Source organism: Vulpes lagopus, chromosome 5 (assembly GCF_018345385.1).
Source record: "Vulpes lagopus strain Blue_001 chromosome 5, ASM1834538v1, whole genome shotgun sequence".
Lineage (NCBI taxonomy): Eukaryota > Metazoa > Chordata > Mammalia > Carnivora > Canidae > Vulpes > Vulpes lagopus.
The window spans coordinates 68,803,160-68,829,585 of NC_054828.1; the positions used below are offsets into that span (position 1 = coordinate 68,803,160).

Consider the following 26,426-nt stretch of genomic DNA (forward strand, 5'->3'; position numbering starts at 1 on the left):
GCTCAGCCCGGGGCGGCCCTCCCCTCGGCGCGGGGACCAGTCAGGACTCGGACACGGAGGGCCAGGCCGGCCCTGAGCCCCGTCGAGGCCCGGGTCGTAAGACGCGGCTCGGACACTTTGTGGCGGAAAACAGACCCCCCGCGGCGCCCTGGGAGTCGTGCGCGCATGTGACCGTGTGACGAGCGGGGCTGGGGCGCGGGCGCGGGGCGGGCGGGCCGCGGAGCCCAGCGAGAAGCCCGAGCGCAGGGTGAAGAGCGCAGCGCGCCCGCTCCGGGGCCCCGGCGCTGCGGGCCAACAGCTCACCGCCCAGGACGGCCGCCCCCACCCCCGCCGTCCTCCCCTCAGTCACGTCAGCAGCTGGTAGAAGTGGCCTAACTAGGGGAGAAACAGGAGCGGAACCGAAAACCACCAGAAAGAAGCTCTACAGGGTCGTAACTACCGCAAAGTACTTGAGACTCGCCAAGGCTTCCCGAGCCCAAAGCCGTCCAAGCCGGAAACACCCAACACACCCCTTAGAGTCCCAGGAGAGGAACACACGGAGGGGAACTTCACGAGTTAAAACAAAGAAAAATCCTGGCCATTTACAGACAAAACAAAACACAATAGAATGAAGAGTTGTGTGTGTGTGTGGGGGAATACAGTTAAAAAATACCCACAAAATAGTTCTGGGGGTCAAAGGGGAGGCAGGAGTCACGCGAAGGACAGTTTCCATACCTGAAGGTCCCCACGGTACTAAACCCCACAGCAGGCGCCTCCAAAACTAGCCATCAATGACCGGATTCTCTCCTTCAAGGTCACTGACAAGAAATCTATGGTCTACTTTCCTCACCGGGGCTGGAGACTCAGAAACAAGAGTTATTTGCCCCCCCTCCCCCCCAAAAAGAGTTACTTGCCCAGCCAAACCCTTCTAGAAAGGGACTGGATTCGGGGTTGCTCTACAGGGTATAAGCGCTTCCTGAGGCTGCAGGGAAGATCCATGAGAAAATGAGTAGTGGCAATTATGTCCTTTCCGCCTTGCACCCTACCCGTAACTCACTGCCCCTGCCCCGGGATTGTACAAAAGGGGCAGGGGGCACGGGGACTCTCACTTCCAGGACGAGTGGAAGGGGAGGGAAGGCCGGGCACAGCCCCAGGCCGTGCCCCAGGCCGGGGACCGCGGCATCGCCTCTCCTCCCTCTCTCCTCCCTCCGTAGCATCTCCTTCCTCTCCCGCCGGCCAGCACCCTGCCAGCACCCTGCCAGCACCCATTTCTCCATTCTCTCCCTTGGGTTTCCTGACTGGGAAAAAAGCACCTGACTTCGAAGTGGAGGGGGCAGGGCTGGGAGTGCACCAGGCGGGACTGGGAAAAGACGGCTGCGCTCTTCCTTCCTCTTCCTTCCGGGTGGGCGCTGCCCCTTCCAGGTGGGCGAGGGCCTTCTCCTGTCTCCAGCGGCCTCACACTCGCAGGAGGTGGAGCTCAAGGGCAAAGACAGGTTCTAGAGGATTGCTGGTCTTGTAACTAACGAGCTGGGGTTTACTGTCCTTTTCTATCCTAGCGCCCTGTTATCCTTCCACAAGAAGGAAAAATCACTTTTGATGTCCTGGTTCCCTGGAAAAGGGATCCAAACATCAGGGCGGAGCAAGCTGCCCCGGGGGTTAGAGAGCTCGGTCCTTTTCCGGCCTCGCACAGCGCACCACACAGAACACGGCCCACGCCTTGATCCCGCCGACCTGTGTGCGTGTGGCAGGTGCACAAGCCCACAGCCTTCCAAGGACAACTCTCGCTGTATGCAGAGGTACCCAAGGCCACAGCCTGGGGAAAACTCAAGGACCCCGGTTCTGTCCCTCTCAACAAGTTACACTGAGTGTCAAAAGGCGCTGCGTGTCCAGGGTCAGGGTGAGACTTTACCGAGTAACGCGGTACAGGAGGCCATACCACCACTGCCTACATCAAGGTTTCACAAGTGCGCACTGATATCTTGAGCTAAATAATTCTTTTTTTTTTTTTTTTTTTGAGCTAAATAATTCTTTGTGGGGGGAGTTGGGGAGGTCGCGTGCGCGGTAGGATGTTTAGCAGCATCCTTGGTCTCTGCCACTAGAAGCCAGTAGCGCACAGCCCTCACCCCCAGGCAAGGCAATCAAAAATGTCTCTAGAGATTTCCAAGTGGCCTCTAGGGGATAAAACCACTTTCCCGAGAAGGACTGGTCTAGATGAAACAGCTGATCTTCCACAGTGGGGAAGGAGCCTAGTGGGTTTGGCACAGTCATAACTGCAAAGGTTCATCTGAGCACAGCAATGTGTGACAAGGAAAACAGGGGCCCTGGGACCCAGGGCAGAAGGAGATCCTCCAGGAAACAGGAAGGCAGGGATTCCTGAAAAGCTGTCGCTGGAGAAGACACTTCCTCAGATGGCGCTGGCCTCAGTGGTGAGAATTAGTCAGAAGTCAGGAAGTCCGCCCTCCTGGAGCTTGTCAGGGAAGACCTAGTCTTCATCTAAATTTGGCTCAAGGACGGCTTCCAAGGGCCATAGGAGTGTCTCTTCAACGAGCCCACATCACATCTCTGCTTCCCGAAGGCAAGTCTGGTCTCTTCTCCCAGGATGTGGCACAGGGAGGAAGGGAAAGCCACTTCCACTGCCTCCTTAGCTTTCTACCTGTTCCTCACCCAAACCCCCAAAGTCTGTACAAAATTTCGTTCAAAAAAGAAATTCACAAAATTTAAAACCGTATAAAGGAAAGTAGGCAGGCTTTGCTATAGAGAAAAGAGAAGAACAGTCTGGATGAGAGAAAGAAGGCATAAAATGTGTGAAGAGGAGAGGTGATGTGTGAGCTAAGAGCTTTATAAAACAGAAAATTTTGTCTGCATCATCTCCCCCCGCACAGACCCCAAAACAAGCCCGTAACGCAGCTGCGCAGAAGGACCCACCATAGGACTCCTTTATCATGTTCTACAACTGCACTTTTCTTAAAAAGAGAAATAACAAAAATTTTTAAAGCCTCCCCAGGCAAGTCCAACACGTCGAAAACTGTTTTTCATAAAGACGGGAAGAAGCTCCAGGCACTACGTCTCTTTGGGATAAGGAAAGAGTATATTGCAGTTAAAAACAAAATATTAAAACTTTCTTTGCAAAATAAAGAAAAAAGAAGTTCTTCTGATCTCCTTGAATGCAGCACGCACAAAAAGTGACGGTTCCCCCGCCCAGGCTCCCTCAGGAATGGAGGAAGAAGAAGGGGGCAGGAGTGCAGAGATTTTGTTCTCTAGGCCCAGGCCTGTGAACAACACTGTCCACGTGTTAGTCCTTAGCAGGGTCCGCAGTGGCTCTCTATTCCCAGTCGGCCCTCGAGTCCGGGAGCACCAGCATTTCCAATAATTCATTTGTCCAAGCACACCTCAGAGACATTGTGGGGTCAGTTCCAGACCACTGCAACAAAGCAAATTTCACAGTAAAGCAAGTTGAATGAAATTTTTGGCTTCCCAGTGCATACAGAAAGTAGGTTTGTTATACTGTAGCCTATTAAGTGTGCAAGAGCAGTAGGCCTAAAAAATAACACGCACACAGTAACTCAAAAATACTTTATTGCTAAAACTGTTAACCGTCACCTGAGCAAGTCATAGTATCTGATCACAGATCACTATAACAAATGTAATAAAAAATTTGACATGGGGACACCTGAGTGGCTCAGCGGTTGAGTCTCTGCCTTAGGCCCAGGAAGTGATCCCAGGGTCCTGGGATCAAGTCCCACCTCAGGCTCCCTGCATGGAGCCTGCTTCTCCCTCTGCCTGTGTCTCTGCCTCTCTCTCTCTCTCTCTCTGTGTCTCTCATCAATCAATCAATCAATAAAATTCTTTAAAAAAATTTTTGACATGTATTTTTAAATATTTTATTTATTTGAGAGAGAGAGCACACATGCGCACGCACACACAGGTGGAGGGACAGAGGGAGAGGGAGAGACAGATTCACTGCCGAGCAGGGAGCCCAACTCTGGGAGGGCTCGATTCCAGGACCCTGGGATGATGTCCTGAACCAAAGGCAGATGCTTAGCATTCTACTAGTTCTACTGATGGAATCACCAAGGCACCCCAAAATTTGACATTTTGAGAATTACCCAAATTGACACAGAGATACAAAGTGAGTAAATGCCAATGGCGCTAATAGACTTGCTCAAAGCAGGGTTGCCACAAACCTTCAATTTGTTTAAAAAAAAAAAAAAATATATATATATATATATATATATATATATATATATATTTGCAAAGCTCAGTAAAGTACAAGCCAAAGAGGCCTGCCTATAGTCCCCAGGGGAGGAGAACCCTCAAGGAGGCATAAAGCAGGGAGAGGGGGTGGGTGGGGCGACCAACAGGGGACCCATCTGGCTTCAGGCTGCCTCAGCCTGGCTCTCACCACTGTTACTTGTTGAACTGGAAGGAGTAGAGCCCGTGGTCCGAGGGAGCATCCACCGGCACTGGGTTCTGCTGGCCGCCACTCTCCTGCACCACAGCCAAGGCACGATGGTCAAGTTGTGCGATCCTTCTGGCCCTTCCCACTAAAGCAGCCTAGCGAAAACCCACCCAGAGTTAGGTGTCCTCTCCGACCTCCTCCCACCCACACTCCGGTGTGAGAGCACACGTGCACGCACACATGCAGGCACGCATGCGCTGCAACCCCCCCCCCCCCCAGCACTTGGACTACCCTCTCCCCTCCGAGAGGAGAGGAGAGGAGAGGAGAGGGGAGGGGAGGGAGGGGAGGGGAGGGGAGGGGAGGGGAGGGAGGGGAGAGGAAACGCTCTTCAGTACAAGCCGGCATTAACTCTTTCCTTCCTCCTTTCATCCAATCCCTAGCAGCTGAGCGCGCACAATCAGCATCACCATTAGAGGAAGATCTGGATTGGGGGTGGGAGGGGCATGTCTGCCTCTGTTCAGCCTCCTACCCTGGATTCAAAGAGAGTAAAAAGCTCTCACCTCAGCGGAAACACTGGAAGCAGCCACGGGGGCATACTGGGAGATGTAAGCTCCCGGCAGAGTGGCGGCCGGTGGCAGGTACTGGAAGGAAAACCATCTGGGGCTCAGGGCGGGGATGTGACTCTGGGCTACTTAAAGCACCTGGGGAGCTCTGGAAACTACTGAAGCCTACGTTTCATTCCCCTTTCGCAGAGCACTTCCAGTGGTCCTAAAGTGCACTGGTTTCCAGAGCCACCTGCCAGAGGACTTCCCTTCCTCCTCCGTCCTGCCACCCACATCCCCTCAGCGCACAGCCCCCTCCGCTCTCCTGTGCTCTCCTGTGCGCGCGGCCCAGTGCAGCCAGCCTACGAGAAAGCTCCCGAGCTTCATTCTTCTCACGATTTTGGTAAGGATTTCTAGGAAATGTGTGTGAGCTCCTGGAGAAACTGCTGTGTAGACAGAAGCACCGTTTATTTTGGTTGTGAGTAGGAATCCGTTACAGGCGTGAGCTGAGCAGCGCGATGGCTGCACTCTTCATCTCCTATTCTGAGTCTGAGCGCACCTTCAGTGACACTAAAGTGAATGACACCCTTGTTCACAAGTATTTATGCCCAAAAGCATTACACAGGTACTCCTTGCTCAGTCTGAGTCTAGAATCAGAAATATCCTGCTTTACCGTGCCTGTGCTGCTGAGAGAGAGGTGCCCCAGTTGCTGGGTAAGGGGTCCCATCATGGAGGCAGGCTGGAGCGAAATGGGGTGATCCATCCCTGGCGACAGAACGGAGCCCTGGAGGCAGCAACAAAGGACGGGGTTAGGGGGCAGCATCCTGTGAAGCTGCCTACAGTGGTGATTCAAGCCTACAGGGACCACCAAAGACAGACATTTAAAAATCCTGGGAAATAACAGGTGGGTAGCAACCCAGCTGCACAATAGAAACAGGTGTCTGCCTACCTGTGTGGAGGAATCCTTGTCTAAGAATAACAAACCGAGAGAATTTCTTTCAGGTCATACAGCTGGGTTGCACAACGGACTGAACCAGAACTCACACCCACGTCAGCTATCATGAGATCCCATTGTTTTCCTTTACATCAAACTGCCTCATGGCTTTTGCCCACTTCTGAACACTCACTGAAGGCTGCATGAGGTATGACTGGTGGTGCATCCAAGATGGGTTAGGTACTTGGAGAGGAGATGTCTGAGTAACTCTCTAATGGAAACAAAAGAAACAGACAAAAACATTAATTGCCTAGAAACTACTGTTTCTCCCAGTGATCTGATAATGTTCAGCAAAACCCCAAAGAAGTTGGAGTACCCCCTCACAAAACAGAAACATTAAGAATAAACTCTTTAAAAAATATTAGCAACTCTTACATGTCAACAAATAACCTAATTTGAAAATGGGCAAAGTGGGACGCCAGGGTGGCTCAGTGGTTGAGCATCTGCCTTTGGCTCAGGGCGTGATCCCAACGTTCTGGGATTGGAGTCCCACATCAGGGTCCCTGCAGGGAACCTGCTTCTCCCTCTGCCCGTTGTCTTTGCCTCTCTCTCTGTGTGTCTCTCATGAATAAATAAATAAAATCTTTTAAATAGAAAAGAAAAAGAAAACGGGCAAAGGATAGGAACAGATACCTCTCTAAGATATATAAAGGGCCAACAAGCACATGAAAGAGGCTCAACATCATTAGTCACTAGGGAAATGCAAATTAAAACCATGATGAGAAACCACTTCACCCCTACTAGGATGGCTGTAATTAAAAGGACAGCTCCTTGCTCACCAGGGAGTCTGCTGGAGATTCTCTCTCTCTGCCTCCCCCTCCCCCTCAACTCACTCTCCCTCTCTCTCTAAAATAAATACATCTTAAAAAAAAAATAAAGGACAGAATAACAAGTGTCATACACTGTGGGCGGGAATGTTAAATGGTGCAGCAGCTCTGGAAAAGTTTGGCATTTCCTCAGAAAGTTAAACCTAGAGTTCCTATGTAACCCAGCAAGTCCACTCAGGGGTGTATGCCCAAGAGAAATGAAAACATGTGTTGACACAAAAACTGTACATAAATATTCAAAGCAGCATTATTCTAATAGCCAAAAGGTGGAAACAACTCAAACGGCCATCAACTGCTAAGCTGTTAACAAACTAGTGTAGTCACACAATGGAAGGTGACTGATTTAGTCATAAAAAATAATGAAGTACTGCTATGTGTTACAACATGAGTATACCTTGAAGATGCTGAGTGAAAGAAGCCCGACACCAAGACATATGCTGTATATATTTTGATGGATTCCTGTCTCACATTTATTAATTTATTAAACAAACAAGGAAAAAACCCCATTAAAATAGAGTCTAGATAGAAACTACTTACATTTACTAAAGGCTAGTACCAAAACCTAGCTGTTAACATTAACCTAATCAAAGAAATATTAAAACCACTGCATTTATAATAATATCTTATAGTAGGATCAAATACAATTAGGTAAGAACACAACTGGCACAAAATTGGAAAGGAAGAGAAAACGATAATCTTTGCACTGCAGACAGAACTATATATACCTAGAACTAGTAAAAAAAAATGCAAGTATTAATAAGGATTTGGTACATTAGCTGCATACAAGATAGATGAACATAAACCAGTAACTTTTCTTCAGTGTATCCATAAGCATCTCAAAATGCTTAAACATTTAGGAATATATTCAAAAAGAAAAGCATAAGACCTAGATAAACAACAGTAACATCTTATCAAAGGATATTTTTAAAAGATTTAAAAACATGAAAAGAAATATCAAATCTTAGGTGAAAGAATACTTCTTAAAAAGTCCAGTCTCAAAAACAACAACAACAAAAAGTCCAGTCTCAGGATGCCTGGGTTGCTCAGTGGTTAAGCGTCTTCTTTCAGCCCAGGGCGTGATCCTGAAGTCCAGGGATCGAGTCCCACGTCGGGCTCCCTGCATGGAGCCTGCTTCTCTCTCTGCCTATGTCTCTGCCTCTCTCTCTGTGTTCCTCATTAATAAATTTTTTTAAAAAGTCAATTCTCAGGATGCCTGGGTGGCTCAGTCAATTGAGCACTCAATTCTTGGTTTTAGCTCAGGTCATGATCTCAGTGTCCCTGGGTCCAACCCCACATGGGGCTCTACGCTCAGCACAGAGTCTGCTTCAGATTCTGTCTGTCTGTCTGTCTCTCTCCCTCTCTCTCCCTCCTCTGTCCTTCTCCCCCACTAAAATAAGTAGATAAATCTTTTAAAAGAAGTCAATTCTCAAATATGGTGAAAATGTCTATGCTACCCAGAGCAATTTACACATTCAATACAACCTATCAAAATACTATGCACTTTCTTCACAAAGTGGGAACAAATAACCCTAAGATTTGTATAGAACGAGAAAAGACCTAAAATAGTCAGAGGAATGTTGAAAAAGAAAACCAAAGCTGTATTACAAAGCTGTGATCATCAAGACAACATGGTACTGGCACAAAAACAAGACACATAGATCAATGGAACAGAATAGAGAACTCAGAAATGGGCCCTCAACTCTATGGTCAACTCATCTTGAACAAAGCAGGAAAGAATATCCAATGGAAAAGGACAGTCTCTTCAATTGATAGTGCTGGGAAAATGGACAGCCACGTGCAGAAGAATGCAACTGGACCACTCTCTTACACCATACACAAAGATACACTCAAAATGGATGAAAGATCTAAATATGACACAGGAATCCATCAAAATCCTAGAGGAGAACAGAGGCAGCACCCTTTCTGACCTTGGCCACAGTAACTTCTTGCATGATACATCTATAAAAGCAAGGGAAATAAAATCAATAATGAACTATTGGGACTTCGTCAAGATAAAAAGCTTCTGCACAGCAAAGGAAATAGTCAATACAACTAACAGGCAACCTACAGAATGGGAGAAGATATTTGCAAATGACATATCAGATAAAGGACTAGTATCCAAGATCTATGAAGAACTTACCCAACTCACACGCAAAAACCAATCCAGTCAAGAAATGAGCAGAAGACATGAACAGACATTTCTCCAAAGACAACCTACACATGGCCAACGAGCACATGAGAAAATGCTCCGCATCACTGGCCATCAGGGAAATACAAATCAAAACCACAATGAGATACCACCTGACACCAGTGAGAATGATGAAAATTAACAAGACAGGAAACAACAAACATGGGAGAGGATGTGGAGAAAGGGGAACCCTCTTGCACTGTTGGTGGGAATGCAAGCTGGTGTCGCCACTCTGGAAAACTGTGTGGAGGGTCTGCAAGAAGTTAAAAATAGGGCAGCCCCGGTGGCTCAGCGGTTTAGCGCCTCCTTTAGCCCAGGGTGTGATCCTGGAGTCCCACGTCAGGCTCCCTGCATGGAGCCTGCTTCTCCCTCTGCCTAGGTCTCTGCCTCTCTCTCTCTGTGTCTCTCATGAATAAATAAATGAAACCTTAAAAAAAAAAAAAAAAGAAGTCAGAAATGGAGCTACCCTTGACCCAACAATTGCACTACCGGGTAATGAAAGTCACAAATGTAATGAAATGATGGGACACCTGCACCCCAAAGTTCATAACAGCAATGTTCACAATAGCCAAACTGTGGAAGGAGCCACGATGTCCCTCAACAGATGAATGGATAAAGAAAATGTGGTATATATATACAATGAAATATTACTCAGCCAAATATTACTCAGAAATAAAAAAATAATAATAATAAAATAAAACAATAAATCTTGGAGACTATATGTATAATATAGGGACTGAGAAGACCTTTTTATTTATTTTTATTTTTTTAAAAGATTTTATTTATTTATTCATGAGAGACACAGAGAGAGAGAGAGAGAGAGAGGCAGAAACACAGGCAGAGGGAGAAGCAGGCTCCATGCAGGGAACCTGATGCGGGACTTGATCCCGGGGCTCCAGGATCATGCCCTGGGCCGAAGGCAGGTGCTAAACCACTGAGCCACCCAGAGATCCCCCAAGACCTTTTTAATTAAGAAATTTAAAAGCTTTAGTGGAAAAGCAGACATTTAATAATACATAAATTGTAAACTTTTGTCTTTTTGTGGTGAAAATTAGTGATTCCCAAAGTATGTTCCCTGGATTGGCAGCAGCAGCATCTGGGAAACAGAAATACAAACTCTTGTCTCTTGGCCTAGACTTACTGAATCAGAAATTCCTGTGGGGGCACTTGGGTGGCTCAATGACTGAATGTCTGCCTTTGGCTCTGGTCGTGATCCTGGGGTCCTGGAATGGAGTCCAGCATCAGGCTCCCCAGGGAGCCTGCTTTTCCCTCTGCCTATGTCTCTGCCTTTCTCTCTGTCTCTCATAAATAAATAAAATCTTAAAAAGAAAAAAAAAAGAAATAATTTGTGTTTGATAAGCTTTCCACGTGATTCTGATACACAGCTCAAGTTTGGGGACCACAACACAAAGTCAATGGACAAAAATTAAATCTGAAAAAAATATCTGTAAGAAATATAACATTAGAGGATTAATACTTTAACAATATACAAATGCTTTTTTATAAGTTGATGGGAAAAGAATAACCAAACAGAAAAATGGGCCAAGCATATGGAGAGCAATCAGAGAAGAACAAATCAAGCTATGACAAACATAAAAAGATATGCTTAAACTCCGCTATAGTCAGGGAAGTGCAAATTAAAGTAACAATGACTAAAAAAAAAAAAGTAAAGTAACAATGTACTTCATAACTATCAAGGTAAGGAAAACTTAAAAAGACCATCATGTCACTTATGGCTGGAGGGAAATGACCACTCTCATACATTGCTAGTAGAAATGTGAAGTGACACAGCCTTTGTGGAAAGCAATCTGGCAACATCTGTAAAACTGAAAGTCCATATATTAGTCAACCTAGCAACCCCACTCCTTGGACTCTAGCCCCCAGAAATAACAATACTTATATTTAAGGATGTAGGCATAAAGATCTTTACATATGAGTGGTTTGACTGAGCTGGGAGCTAGAGTCCAAGGGGTGGGACTACTAGGCTGAATAATATATGGATGGAAGTATTATTTGTACCAAAACTCCCTGAAATCCAAGTGAATCCCCTTCACTGAGGTAGAGGTGAAGAATTCTAGTCAACCTGCATCATGAAATATAATGCAACTCTTTAAATAAAATAATTAAAGGGAGCCTGGGTGGCTTAGTCGGTTAAGCAGCTGCCTTCAGCTCAGGTCATGATCCTGGGGTCCTGGAATCCAGCCCTGCATTGGGCTCCCTGCTAGGCAGAGAGCCTGCTTCTCACTCTGCCTCTGCTATTCCCCCTGCTTGTGCACACATGCTCTCTCTCTGTCAAATATATAAAATCTTAAAAAAAAAAAAATTAAAGAAAAAAAATCTCAACATGAGCTACATCAGAATCACCTGGAGGGCATGTTAAAAAACTCAGCTTGCTGGTGGGGTGGTGGGGGCACAAGATGGATGAAACAGGGAGAGGGGATTAAGAGATACAGACTAGCAGGTGGAAGATAAGTAAGTCACAGGGATGGAAGGTATAGCACAGGGAATACAGTCAATAATACTGTAATAACTCTGTATGATGGCAGATGGTGACTACAAAAAAACAGATTGCTGGGACCCATCCGCCGAGTTTCTAATTCAGCAAATTTGGAGTGGAATCCAAGAATTTATGTTTTTTTGAAATTCCCAGGTGATACTGCTAGTCCAGGCACCAAACTTTGAGAATCACTGGTTTAAGATTGTTAAGTGAGAGAGTGAAGCGTACAAAATATATTTAATTTGGACAGATTTTTGTAAAATAAACAACTTCTAAACCCGTATAAATATGTGTATATGCACATAAAGAAAAATATAGAATTTTCTGAAACATATGGAATAATAGGAAATTTAAAATATAATATAGATTTACTTTGGGGTGGTGGAGAGTAAGAAGATGCTACCACAACAGCCCATATATATGTAATGTGATCACGTTATGCTTTCATGTAAAATTATTCGTGGGCAATAAGTATAAAGGAAAAACTAAAAAATAAGTAGTTTCTAGCCTTACATTCCTTTACCTATAAAGCACAGTGATAGGGAAAACCACCACACCCTTTTTTCAGCATGAACATACCTGATACGAAGACACAGGAGATGGAAGATATGGGGAGAGCGCAGACTGAGCAAGCATCCTGTTGGGGGTGATGTTATAAGGAGCTTGGTAAAACCTGGAGGAAGGAACCTCATCAGTAAGGAGTTACAGGAAGTCCCAAGGTAAGGGACCCCATGGACAGACACAGGCACTTCCTACTAACTGCTGTTTAAAAATCAAGGTGAAATATCCCAGTGCCTGGGCAGGCTGTTGTCATTTTCAGGTAGCCCAATGCTATAAAACATCCTTACCCATTCTGAAGAGCTGTGGTGGGGTCATAGGTCAAGGCCATACCACCCTATAAAGGAAGAACATAGTATTCATATTGTGAGCCCTTGGGGAGAATAGAAGGAAGCCCAGTGTCAAGACTGGGATATATTTGATTCAACAGATTAAAATGAAGTCTGGACAGGTTCTACTATTGCTATTCCAGAGTTTTTCTGGTTGTGCAGGCTGCACAATCCCACTAAATACCCACACTGAAGATCATGTTAGGCAGTGAGCCATCTCTCACTTACTGTAACTCTCAAGCTTGCCACTTCAACTCACAGAAATCGGGCCATGGTATTTTTCCATTCTACTCTAATGTCCTCAGTACTCCTGTCTCCTCAGAGGTCCTCTTACCATATCTCCATTCCTTGGCCAGGCCCGTCCATTTTGCACATATTTTCCTTGGTTCTGTCGTTTCTTTGGACCACCATCAGCAAATTTGCAAAGCAAGGGATCAGATGGGGCTGCCAAGAAAGAAAGCAAACAGATCCCACCTCGCTTAGTCCACTCACAGTCATGCAAAACACGTCCAGAATCTTCACTGGAAGTAACAACCTATGGTTCTCTCAGCCTGATTCCCAGATGCCTCACCTGGTACTCCAGCAGGTGTCTTAATATATTTTCCATTAAAATGGGTGATGATGGCTTCACACTTCTCTGTGGACTCCATCCTAAGGAGCACAAGAGGGGTTAGGCTCTAGCTTCTCCAGGATCTGTGCTCCCCCTACATTCAAAGAGAAAGCTCTAAGTTCCCAGCCCACGAATGCTCCAAAAGTTGTGACTATATAAACAGTTTCCTCCACACAAATTCAAGGTATCTTGAAGAGGTAACTCTAGCTTCTAATGAAAGTTACCTCAACTGCCTCCTGTAGGGTTCCTGAATGGAAAAATTAAGCTATGAATATTCCAAAGAAGACATCGATGGATGGGCCTACTATTAGGTCTGGTTCATAAACAAGAATATAATAAATAGTGGCTGTCACTAGTATTTTTTTTTAAGTAAGCTCTATGCCCAATGTAGGGCTTGAACTCACAACCCTGAGATCAAGAATCACATACTCTACTCACTGAGCTAGCCCGGTGATCCATGTCACCGTTATTTGTTACTACAAAATTCCTAATGGAAATTGTTCCTTCACTCCAATAAAACCACACAAGCTAAAAACTTGCCAGTATTTCTTTTTTTTTGCTTCTGGTTTTGATTATCAAGTACTAATTAGCTACTGATAATATTAAGATTTCATGAAACTATAGGAGGAAAGAGTGGTAAGACAGAGTTCATGGTCTATAGTGATAGAAACAATGTTGCAAACTATGGAGTTTAAGTGTCTTATTGGGGGGACACCTGGGTGGCTCAGCGGTTGAGTGGCTGCTTTCGGCTCATTGGAGTCCCAGGATCGAGTCCCATATCGGGCTCCCTGCATGGAGCCTGCTTCTCCCTCTGCCTGTCTCTGCCTCTCTCTGTGTCTCTCAGGAATAAATAAACAAAATCTTTAAAAAAAAAAAATAAAGTATCTTGTTGGGGGAAAGACAACTGAGTAAGGAATCAGAAAATCTAGATTCCTGTACCAAGTCACTATCCCAAGTTCTGTGAGTTAGGACCTGCACAAAAACCCACCGGATCCATTCTTCATTTCTGTTAGATGTGACATCCATCTACCCTACTATAGACCAAATGAGATCATGTATTTAAATGTGTTCTAAAAATTAGAAGGCTCTATATGACACAAGGTACAGTATTTTCCCCTTATTTATTTATTTATATTTAAAATTTTAAATTTATTTATTTGAGAGAGGGAGAGACAGAGAGAGCAGAAACCACAAGGGGAGAGAGAGAGATGCAGACTTCCCACTGAGCAGAGAACCTGATACAGGGCTCAATCCCAGGCCCCCAAGATCATGACCTGAGCTGAAGCCAGACCTAAACCTACTCAGTCACTCAAGCACCTCTCCCTCCTTCCATATTTATTTTTTTCTTTCCATATTTAAATTAAGTCTCAGTATATTGTCTATGCCAAGAACTACTAAAAATATGAGCCAGTGCTATGAAGGTGGTCACTAAAAAAAAAGGCCTTAAATGGAACCTTTTAGGGAAAGGTATCACAAGCTAGGTATCCCAGAGCAGAAGTCTTTAGTTGGGTTACTTCTACTCCTTAATCTTCCAAAAGCGTGAGCAGGCATGGGGAGTTTTAAAGAACTGCCTGCAGAATCTTTGCTTCCTCATAAGCCCTTTCCTAAAACTGGCAGGCCTGAGGAGAGCTCATGCTCACTGACGGTTCAGCCCTCTCACAGCCACTGCTCTGCCCTTACTTCGCCCTATCCCCAAACTCAACATGAGGCGATGATGCCTGACTTTTAAGTCTTTTTTGAGTCAGATGTTTCTAATTCTTCCAACAAGCTGAATGATACAGCAGGTTAACTGACACATAAAAAAAAAAAATCAGTTTTGACACACTGATTACCTTGGATCTTGGCTTATAACTGAGGAGGAATTCAATGAATTCCCATTTCACAAAACTCTTCCTATTCCCATTTACTTATATAAGTGAATAAGGTTACTCAGCACAAAAACACAAAAAACAAGAACAGAACTGATATTATAGCAATAAACAATAGTCATTGATGTCTACGTGACCTAATTAGAAAAGCCTAAACAAAATAAAACTTATCCATGTCATAGGAGTAAGCTTTTCCATAACATTTACTTTATGTGTACAGTCCTGTAACCAGAGGTAAAATGTCTCATTTATTGTATATACATATTTTTGTTGCAGATAAGTATGAAACAATGACCCATAAAAAGACTTTCAGCTATAAAAATATATTTTTTTAAATTTTTATTTATTTATGATAGTCACAGAGAGAGAGAGAGAGGCAGAGACACAGGCAGAGGGAGAAGCAGGCTCCATGCACCGGGAGCCTGATGTGGGATTCGATCCTGGGTCTCCAGGATCGCACCCTGAGCCAATGGCAGGTGCTAAGCCGCTGCACCACCCAGGGATCCTAAAAATATTTTATACTCGAATATAATTCTGTAAGGAAATGGAATGAATATACAAGATCAGGAGCAAAAAAGGAATACTATACAGGACGCCTCAGTGCCTCAGCGGTTGAGCGCCTGTCTTCGGCCCAGGCCATGACCCTAGAGTCCCAGGATGGCGTCCCACATTGGGTTCCCTGCAGGGAGCCTACTTCTCCCTCTGCCTGTGTCTCGGCCTCTCTCTCTGTGTCTCTCATGAATGAATAAAATCTTTTAAAAAAAGGAATACTATAATAAAAATGATATGAGTTATGTCTATTAAAAAGAAATATCCTAAGTATTTTTTTTTTAATAATAAAATACATGGGGCTTGAACTCATGACCCTGATATCAAGAGTCAGATGCTTGGCCCACTGAGCCACCCAGGTGCCCTGCCTTAAGTTTTTTTCTTTTTTTAGATAAATGGATTTTTTTTTAAGATTTTATTTATTTATTCATGAGAGACACACACACACACGGAGGCAGTGAGACAGGCAGAGGGAGAAGCAGGCTCCATACAGGGAGCCCAATGTGGGACTCGATTCCAGGACTCCAGGGTCACGGCCTGGGCCGAAGACAGGCGCTCAGCCGCTGAGCCACCCAGGGATCCCCCGCCTTAAGTATTTTTAAATGGATAGTTTTGTGTATCAAATTGCTAGGATATTTCGATCTATTTGGATACACTTATAAACAACATGACAGTTTTATTTAAAAAGTCATTATTTGTAATTGTTGAAAATTCTACTTTGCAGGATCTACATGTGTAAGAAAACATATAGGTAGCATTTTAGGAACATGCAAGAGATTTCACAGGTTTTCAAGTCTTCAAAGCCAGTTTCCAAACTGGGCTCTGAGGCACCCCGTGCCACTGTGGTGAGCTCACAGGGGCAGATACAGGGGATTTTTCTAACATTCTGAAGAAAATACAGTAACATCTATTGAATACCATGCAGACTATCAACTCTGAACAGCTTACCAATTCAACATCAGACCACCCTACAGTCCTTTTGATAACATTTTTTGTAAAGCTGGTTTTTCCACAGTTGCTATGACAAAAGCAAATACCGTAAGGAAACCAAAATGTAACAAGAAATGAGGGTGTAAGTACCCAATCTGATTCCAAGGTTTGAGAAGTTATGCAGTGTTCAACAGATGAACATCCCATTAGTAAGTATAGTTACTTAAGAATGGAATAAAAATCTTTTCTTTTTTTTTTTTTTAAAGATTTTATTCACTTATTTACTTAGAGCATAAGCGAGTGCAAGTGAGCAAACGAGAGGGGAGAGGAGCAGAGGGAGAGGGACAAGTAGATTCTATGATGAACACAGAGCCCGACACGGAGCTGGATTTTACAACCCTGAGATCATGACCCGAGCCAAAATCAAGAATCAGACTCTTGACTCAGGTGCCCCTCTTGTTTTTTTTTTTTTTTTTTAAAAGATTGTATTTATTTATTCATGATAGACAGAGAGAGAGAGAGAGAGAGAGAGGCAGAGAGAGAAGCAGGCTCCATGCTGGGAGCCCGACGTGGGACTTGATCCCAGGACTCCAGGATCATGCCCTGGGCCAAATGCAGGCACTAAACCGCTGAGCCACCCAGGGATCCCCTTGCTTTTTTTTTTTAAAGGTATACTCTACTCCCAGTATGGGACTCAAACTCACAACCCCAGGGATCAAGAGTCACATGCTCTACTGACTGAGCCAGCCAGGTGCCTCTTAAGTATTTCTTTTGGTTTAGAGCAAAAATATTATTGACATAACTTAAGTTAGTGCCATGAACTGAAAAGGGTCGAGAACCTTTGCTTAGTGTGGGAGCCAAACACAGTGATCCGAAGTGGCATCTGCACCCCAGTGTCTAGAGCAGCAATGTCCACAACAGCCAATCTATGGAAAAAGCCCAGATGTCCATCGACAGATGAATGGATAAAGAGGATGTCGTAAGCATAACCAATGGAATACTACTCAGCATTCAAAAAAATTAAACTTACCATTTGTAACCATGTGGATGGGACTACAGGATATTATGCTAAGCAAAATAAGTCAATCAGAGAAAGACAATTATCATGATTTCCACTCATATGTGAAATTTAAGAAACAAAACAGAGGATCATAGAAGAAGGAAGGGAAAATAAAATAAGACGAAATTAGAGAGGGGGACAAAACATAAGAGACTCTGAACTATAGGGAACAAATAGGGTTGCTAGAAGGGGGTGTGTAGGGGGATAGGGTAACCAGGTGAAGGGCATTAAGGAGGGCAAATAATATATAATGTGCACTGGGTGTTATATGCTACTGATGAATCACTAAATTCTACCCCTGAAACTAATAATACAGTATATGTTAATAAATGGAATTTATTTTTTTTAAAGATTTTATTTATTTATTCATGAGAGACACAGAGAGGCTGAGACACAGGCAGAAGGAGAAGCAGGCTCCATGCAGGGAGCCTGATGCGGAACTCAATTCTGGGATTCCGGGATCACACCTGAGCCGAAGGCAGAAACTCAGCCACTGAGCCACCTAGGCATTCTAATTAATTGAATTTAAATTCAAAAAAGAGTGTGGGGGCAGCCCAGATGGCTCAGCGGTTTAGCGGTTTAGCGCTGCCTTCAGCACAGGGCGTGATCCTGGAGACCGGGGATTGAGTCCCACGTCAGGCTCCCTGCATGGAGCCTGCTTCTCCCTCTGCCTGTGTCTCTGCTTCTGTGTGTGTGTGTATGTGTCTCTCATGAATAAATAAATAAATAAATAAATAAATAAATAAATAAGTAAGTAAGTAAGTAAGTAAGTAAGTAAGTAAGTAAGTGTAGGACCACAAGCCTAGGAACTCTTTTAGTTATACTTGGGATTGCCAGCAGGTGGTGCTACCATGATTGAGTTAGCTAGGGAAGAGGCCCTATACCTGTTCCCAAGATCTGAAACACTTCAGAGTAAGAGTGTTCCTGAACCAGACAAGATATCATAAAACAAAATGGGACCTTTAGATCATTTATTCCAATAGTTTTCAAACGTGCAAAAAAAAGCAACAGAATCTCATTTTTTTTTTTTTACATTCATTAGAGACACTGAGAGAGAGAGCGTCAGAGACATAGACAGAGGGAGAAGCAGGTTCCTCACAGGGAGCCTGATGTGGGACTTGATCCCCAGACCAGGATCACGCCCTGAGCCAAAAGCAGACACACTCAACCACTGAGCCACCCAGGTGTCCCTCACACAAAATCTTTTTTTTTTTCCTCACACAAAATCTTAAAATAAAAGCAGAACCATTTTTTCAGTGGGTTGGGGAGGCCAAAGCCCTACAATGACACCTCAGCTCAGAAGAGGGCGCCCTGGAGAACTCTGAAGTTCTAGGGACACCTGAAGAAAATCACTCATCTAAATCACTCTCCAGGGGATCCCTGGATGGCTCAGGGGTTTGGTGCCTGCCTTTGGCCCAGGGCGTGATCCTTGAGTCCCATGTCAGGCTCCCTGCATGGAGCCTGCTTCTCCCTCTGCCTATGTCTCTGCCTCTCTCTCTCTCTCTGTGTCACTCATGAATAAATAAATAAAATCTTAAAATAAAAATCACTCTCCACTTCACAGAATAAACCAAGGCTCAGAAAGGTCTGGTATCACAGAGGCACTCAGTGGCAGAGTTGGTTCCAGAATCTAAGTCTCTCAACAGAACTGAAAAGGAAGACCAAATCTTCTACTTCATCCCACTGATCTTTTTTTTTTTTTTAAGACTTTTATATATTTATTCATGAGAGACACCGAGAGAGAGAGAGAGAGAGAGAGAGAGAGAGAGAGAGAGGCCAAGACACAGGCAGAGGGAGAAGAGGCTCCCTGCAGGAAACCCAACGTGGGACTCGATCCCAGGACTTCAGGACCACACCCTGGGCCAAAGGCAGCACTAAACCACTGAGCCACCCGGGCATCCCCATCCCACTGATCTTGAAGGCAGAAGGATTAGGGCTCTGTTCTACCATCCATTACTGGGGGACCTTGGGCAAATCACCTCACAGTGGGGGCTTTGGTTTCCTTATCTATAAAAAAAATCAGAATTATTTTATTCTGTTTGGGTCTGGATCAAAGGAACAAATGCTAGCATAGCAAGAAATAGTGGGGAAAGGATAGAGATTTGGGGGCAAATCGGTCTTTAAGTATTGTGACCTATAGTTAAACGAATTTCTGATTCACTATCAAGTTATTTAGGCCAACACTTTGGTCCCTTGAGGAAGAGGGCACAGATTTTTTTTGGTGACCTTCCAAGTGACATTCTTCATTAATCTCATTTCCCACTCTGGCATCTCTCACCTTGCAAAGCCAACCCCTCTGCTGGTCCCACTGGTGTCTCGGAGGATTCGAGTGGAGATAACTTGGCCAAAAGGCTTCAGCATCCCCTCTAGTTCTTGCTCATCCATTGACAGAGGAAGGTTTGATATGTATAAATTTGTGGGGTCCTGCTCCTGTTGCTATGGAAAAAAAGGGAGGAAATGAAACTCATATCTTTTTTTTTTTAAAACTCACATCTCTTATCCCTCTACAACCCTCAGCCCTCATCACAAATGACATCTCTGAAAAGACATAGTAGGAAGGGGGCCACATAAACCAAAGGAATCTTAACTGTTTATAACACTTAGTCTCACTGCCGTGGATTGGATGTTGAATCCAGGCCAAAAAAAGGAAGAAAGAAAGAAAGAAGAAAGAAGAAAGAAGAAAGAAAGAAGAAAGAAGAAAGAAAGAAGAAAGAATTGGGGGATCCCTGGGTGGCTCAGCAGTTTAGCGCCTGCCTTGAGCCCAGCGGGTGTGATCCTGGAGTCCTGGGATCGAGTCCCACATCTGGCTCCCTGCATGGAGCCTGCTTCTCCCTCTGCCTGTGTCTCTGCCTCTCTCTCTCTCTGTGTCTCATGAATAAATAAATAAAATCTTTAAAAAAAAAAAAAGAAAGAAGAAAGAAGAAGAAAGAAGGAAGAAGAAGAAGAAGAAGAAGAAGAAGAAGAAGAAGAAGAAGAAGAAGAAGAAAGCAGATTTAATATTTCTAGTACTTTAGAAGCCCATAATACAAGTCACTGATGAAGTTTTGGCTGTCTCTTTAAGAACCAGGCAGGGCAGCACTCCCTGCCAACAGCCTACTCCTGGGGCTGGATTCTCTCGGACTGCACTGCTCCCCTGCTGGACTGTTTTAAGTAATCCCCCCTCCTTCCTCTTCGGGCCAGAGCAGAATCCTCTAAGTAGGAATGCCTGTTCACTCCCCAGTGGAGAGAGAGCAGGAAGAGGGAGAAGGGGAAAGGGAAGGCAATGTGCTGGGGGCTGCACCAGGGGGCAAATGTATAGCTTACTGGGTCAGCATGCAGCCCGGAGAGCTCTAGTCTCATAGGAACTCTGAAAGCTCCTGAACTCCACTGTGAGAGGGCTTTTCTCCAGAAAGAAGAGGTTTCAGAAGAGCCCCTCCAGGGAGTAGAATATGCAAAATGGCAAGAACTTCCCATAGCTGTATTGTTAAGAATTTAAGTAGTCACTGCCCTAGACAGTGGGTCACCAGCAAACTCCAACCCCTCTTCTGCCTTTCCCCTCAGGACTTTTAATTCTTTAACCATACAGTAAGAGGTGCCGGGTAGGCCTGCCTCATCAGCTCTATAGAGTATTCACAATGACTTCAGAAAGGCAAGGGAGCAATCCCACCTCAAAAAAGGGAGAGAAAAACCTCTGGTTTTCTAATAGTTTGGATTAAGATAAAAGCTCCAGGGAGATTCAACAAGGAAGGACAGTTTTCTTCCTTGCTTTGGCTCTCCTCTCCCCAACTCCTAACAACTCTCCTACCCCTATCTCCCCCCCACCCCCAAACCTGCACCCAGAGAGAACAGCACTGTTCCTAACATCTGAGTTGCACAACTGGCTTCTTCAGAGAATGTTGCAAAACTACTACAAGATGTCTGGTAGGCAAGGGCCAAGGTGGAAATGGGGAAACAGCAAGAGAAAGGGAAGCCTCTTGACCCTCTTATCTAATTATAATATTTGATGAGAGGAACAGAGTCTCCAGATCTAACCTGCCACAGATTTTGAAGAACATCTTCCTCTGGCAGCCAAGGGGTACTGGGACCCTGGCCCAGGCCATCTTTGGCCAGACATAGTAAAAAAAATATTTCAGATAGCCCTCACCCATCAAATTCATGGCTTTAAACCCTCTGGAGGCCTTAGAACTCAAGCTCTGGTGCTAAGCACAACCCCTCTGAGGAACAGACATGGGACAGCAAGTGCCCTTACCTTTGCCATCTGTGCCTGTACACCACTGGCTTTCAGTGCTGTCACAGCTTTCTGTGCTGCTGAAGGACTGTCAAAGTCCACAAAGCCATAGCCTAGAACAGGGAAACAGCATCACTAGGAGGCGAGGGTGTAAGGGAGGTAGGAAGAAGAATAATTTTCAGGAGACAGAGGAAGAATTATCATCCATGTAATAAAAGTAGTAGGGAGAAAGAGAAATTAAGACGTTTCATGTGGTTATCCACGTACTTGTCAAATCCCATGATATTTGGTCAGTTTTACAGCTAAGAAAGCCAAGGCCAATGAAGTCCTTGTGATGTTGCCTTCCCCCTCTCCCCTTAAGAAATCTAAGGTTTCAGAAACTAGGCTCTTGTAATAATCCACAGCCCCCACCCCTAACAGAATTCTTTCCTGCTTTCTAGCCAAATCCCAAGAATGCTAGGAATGTAGGGAATACAGCCTCTCCACTGCAGATAGCCAGGCACCTGCAAGAAGCCTGATCCACCCCAACAGATAGTCCTTCCCGTTCCTTCCTCTCTTCCATCCCCACTTAGAGCTGCTCAAAATCTCAACAAAGTTATTCACCCTTACAAGATAATACTAAGTCATCCCACCACTATCACCACAACAAGGCATTTCTAACGGTTTACTAAGTAGAAATAATCTTACCTACTCAAACCTACCATTCAATCTGGGGAATCTTCATGAAACATGAAGTCCAAAATAAGCACAAGGGACTCACAGGCACTCTGTGAAGGCTTCTAGCCTTGGGTCCTCAAAAGAGCATTTTCTTTCTTTCTTTTTTTTTTTTTAAAGAGCATTTTCAGCTCTAGCTATCTGGTCACCAAACAATCTAACTATCTACTAGTCTTTTAAGCCTGAAAACCTTACAGAGACTCCTCGTACTCTCACCTTTGCATTTGTTTGTGCTCTTGTCCAGTATGGCCTTAGTGGAGACAATCTTGCCATATCTAGGGAAAAGAAAATGCAAAGTGATAATGTTGGGGCAGGTATTTGGAACAGATCAGGGACTGAGACATCTGGATGAATCCATGCCCCTTCTTCACAACTATTTCCACTCAAACCTTAATAAAAACAAGAAAAAATGAATTTAAAATGTCATGCTTCTCATATACACCTATTCTCCAAAGGTGCCTACAAGAAATAAGGTAACTGTAGTCCTTATAATATCAACACATTTCTCTCTTCTTCCCCAACTAAGACTCAGGTATTAGTTGGAAAGAGACTACTATCTTCTGGGAAAGAAGCCTGGTGATGTCCACATAACAGAATCTGTACAGGCAGAGCATTGGCTGGAATTCCCTGGAGACTAAATATAATCCTTAATAATTACTTATTTTCTTTTGGAAAAACACCATTCCTCCTATGAAAAATCATACACACCTGTCTTTTCTGATACCCTGCTCTCTACCCCTGAGTAAAGGTTAACCTGAACCAAACTGTTTCTGTTCAAACCCTGGCTCTGGCACTGTGGAGCTGTCATCATGGACAAGTCATTTAACTTTCCCAGGCCTCAGTTTCATTATCTGCAGAAACAGGGTTGTTGGGAATACGATATGAATTCATGGATACAAAGCACTAATGTCTACTACATGGCAAACACTTGAAAGTTCTTAACTGCTGTCATTTTTGTTATTATATTCAAGGAACCTTAACTTTAGTGCAAACGGTTCTCTCTTCCTGGTTTACTTTATTCTAAGATTTCTATTTCTCACTGTCAAGACTTGAGTATGTTAGGGAGGTGAGTAGGTATAAGGCCACAGCAACAGTATAAGGACAATTTCCCAAAACTTAACAGTAAGACAAAATGAGGACTGAAAATATCCTTTCAATGTCATTCTGGAACACTGTCTACAAGGCCCATTTGAAATATATCTCATTATCTAGGGGGGTATTTTTTTTTTTAAGACCTTATTTATTTATTCATGAGAGACAGGGAGAGAGGCAGAGACAGAGGCAGAGGGAGAAGCAGGCTCCATGTAGGGAACCCGACGTGGGACTCAATCCCGGGTCTCCAGGATCAGGCCCTGAGCCGAAGGCGGCGCCAAACCCCTGAGCCACCCAGGGATCCCCTGGGGGGGTATTTCTTTGACTTACTACTTACTACTAGGGTCCAGACCTTGTGAAGATATATATTAACTTGTATATTTTGTCCAGTAGAAATACAAATAATTTCTTTTTTTAATTTTTAAAAAATATTTTATTTATTTATTTTGGGGGGGGTGGTAAAGCAGAGGAAGAGGGACATGCAGACTCCATGGTGAGCACAGAGCCTGACATGGGGCTTGATTCCCACCACCCCAAGACCATGACCTGAGCTGAAAAGAGAGAATCCCAAAGGTTACTGTTTTATACTGTCCTGTAGGATATGAACTAATTTTGTATATAACCTATCAATCTTATTCCAACATTCTTTCTTTAGTACCTATAAATATTCAGTCCCTCAAATGCTCTTTGAATCCATTTTATCATCTTATTGGTTCCCTTATTAATGAATGAAATAAATCTTGAGCATGTGTTTACCTACATTTGTATGAGTCATGTTTTTCAACTTTTTGAAAATTATACTTTGGCAGCAAAGTCATCTGGAGTTCCCCAAACTTGAGCAGTGCAGTATCACAGGTCAGGACTATATTACAATTGTTCCACTAGAAAGAAGTCTTTAAGTTCCACTCTAGGAAGGTGAAAATTAAAGAATCAGAAGCATAGGATTTAACCGAAAACAGTTGGCAAGGACTGAATACGAGACCAATACCCTAAACAAGTGTTGGTTTTGTTTGTTTTTTTAATTTCCCCTCTCATCCCTAAAGATTATATGATGATTGATATATTTTTTGTTCCTTGGGAGCCTCTCACTGACTTTTTTGGTTGGGCTTCTGTCACCCACTGAATTAGACAGAATAAGCCAAGCAATGCCCTGGAGGCTGGGAAAAGAACACATTAAAATGGGGGTGGAGGGACGCCTGGGTGGCTCAGCGGTTAGGCGTCTGCCTTTGGCCCAGGGCATGATCCTGGAGACCCTGGATCGAGTCCCACGTCGGGCTGCCTGCATGGAGCCTGCTTCTCCCTCTGCCTCTCTCTCTCTCTCTCATGAATAAATAAATAAAATCTTTTTTAAAAAATGGGGGTGGGGATGAATGTGGAGAGCCTAGCCCTTTAGGGCTACATATTTGGATTCTTTTCAAATTAAGGCAAAGGAAGGGATGCATGAGCCTGGCTAGAGGACATACATGCTGCTATCCCTATCAAGGCCTCAGGGTGGAGTTTGCTGTGGTCTGAGCAGGTTGAGATAAGAGCCCAGAGTTTCTACTACAGCTGACAATAGCTAGGGTGCTGCTGCTTCTTCCACAGAGGACCGAGCCTCTCCAGGAGAGCCAGGGGTTCCTATCCCAGACTCTGTCTCTCCTGTCTGCCCAGCAGGGTTTAGGATCTAGCAACATTCACTTCCCCTACATCCCAGAGAGACAACTGGGACAAAACCAGGAAGTCCCTCTGTGCACGGTAAACATGCTTCCTAGAAAGGTTTAGCTCGCAGGATCCAAAAGGGTTTCAGCCACCTGCTCTTTTCTGCCTCCTTTTTGTCATAATTCATCTAGCACCTATTCTTTCCCTGCTTCATTTCTACTTCTCCATAGTCCCCTATTGAGCTCCTTAGTTCCATCCTATATGATGACCCTAACTATTCTCATCCCTTCAGACATAGTCAAAGGTAAGGCAACTGTTAGGAAGAGCAAAATGAAAGCCTAAAAGTATGGTGAAGTAGACCTGAGTTTTTGTCTTGTGGTCTTGCGGAATGAGAGGATTTATGTAGCACATTATAGTTAGTACTAGAAATACATGGTGCAGAAATCAACAAACCAGACTGATATGATAGTCTTTTCTCTCACACACCAATATTTCTGCCAATTCCCATTCCTCTCAAAAATTACTAGTTCTAGACTAAGTCCCCTCACTTCCATTTAAATAGTTTTCTAGCAAGGTGAGCTGAGGTAAAGAAACCAGTTTTACCCATATGCCTAGCCTTTAAAGATTGAGTTTGTACAGTGCAGTGTTAGCAAAAACCTGTATGATTTGCATGGACCAAACCTCAGAAGAGTAAGGGACTTATAAAATATCTCTGATGACTCCTACAACTACATTTGGGGGCAGAATGTTCTGCTTTTCCAAGATTTGGAACAGCTAGAATTTACATACACTGCTGTGGGAGTTTGAATTAGTTTAACCATTTCAGAAAATTACTTAGTGTTATCTACAAAAGCTGAACACATGTATATCCTATGACTCATCAATTTATATTACCAACATAAATGTGTACACATATGCACCGACATGTACAAGTTCATGGCAGTACTATTCATATTCATAATAGTCACAAACTAGAAACAACTCAAAATGTCCAGCAACAACAGAATGGGTAAATGAACTATGGTATATTCCTATAATGGAATTCCATAAGGCAATAAGAAGAAACAAAGTTTTGCTACATGGAACAATGTAGATGAATCTCACAAATAACACTGAGCAAAAGAAGCCAGACATAAAAGGGCATTCCACTATATCATTATATTTATATGAAGTTCAAACAAACCACAGCAATCAATTATTTAGATATCATTGGGGGTAGGGGGGACAGAAACTGAGAGGTGGGCTTCTGAAGAGTTGGTGATGTTCTATGTTACAAGGGTATGTTCACCTTGTGAAGTCACTGTTGTATATACACTTAGGATTTGTGCACTTTTCTATGTCTGTTATATATAAATAAAAAGTTTTAAAAGATGGCTATTACACAGTCTAAGCTTCCTATTTCTATTTCTTTCCACCATTCATTTGCCCAAACTCAGTTTTCCCCT

General features: G+C 44.1%; 1 protein-coding gene across 7 annotated transcripts in view; it reads right to left on the reverse strand.

Moving 5' to 3' along the window:
* Positions 1–2,802: 2,802 nt before the first annotated feature.
* Positions 2,803–26,426, reverse strand: part of RBMS2 (RNA binding motif single stranded interacting protein 2) — a 97,606-nt gene continuing 73,982 nt past the window's right edge. For 6 of the 7 annotated variants that reach the window (XM_041757270.1, XM_041757267.1, XM_041757269.1 and 3 more), the window contains 12 exons: positions 22,468–22,526; positions 21,559–21,650; positions 19,609–19,766; positions 12,885–12,964; positions 12,648–12,757; positions 12,275–12,321; positions 12,006–12,099; positions 6,048–6,125; positions 5,594–5,704; positions 4,939–5,019; positions 4,382–4,533; positions 2,803–3,400 (listed from right to left, as the gene is read on the reverse strand). In XM_041757270.1, coding sequence (XP_041613204.1) covers positions 4,387–4,533; positions 4,939–5,019; positions 5,594–5,704; positions 6,048–6,125; positions 12,006–12,099; positions 12,275–12,321; positions 12,648–12,757; positions 12,885–12,964; positions 19,609–19,766; positions 21,559–21,650; positions 22,468–22,526 — 1,057 coding nt within the window. In that variant the 3' untranslated portion in view covers positions 2,803–3,400; positions 4,382–4,386. The remainder of the gene's footprint in view (positions 3,401–4,381; positions 4,534–4,938; positions 5,020–5,593; positions 5,705–6,047; positions 6,126–12,005; positions 12,100–12,274; positions 12,322–12,647; positions 12,758–12,884; positions 12,965–19,608; positions 19,767–21,558; positions 21,651–22,467; positions 22,527–26,426) is intronic. The other variant, XM_041757268.1, reaches the window with a different exon arrangement.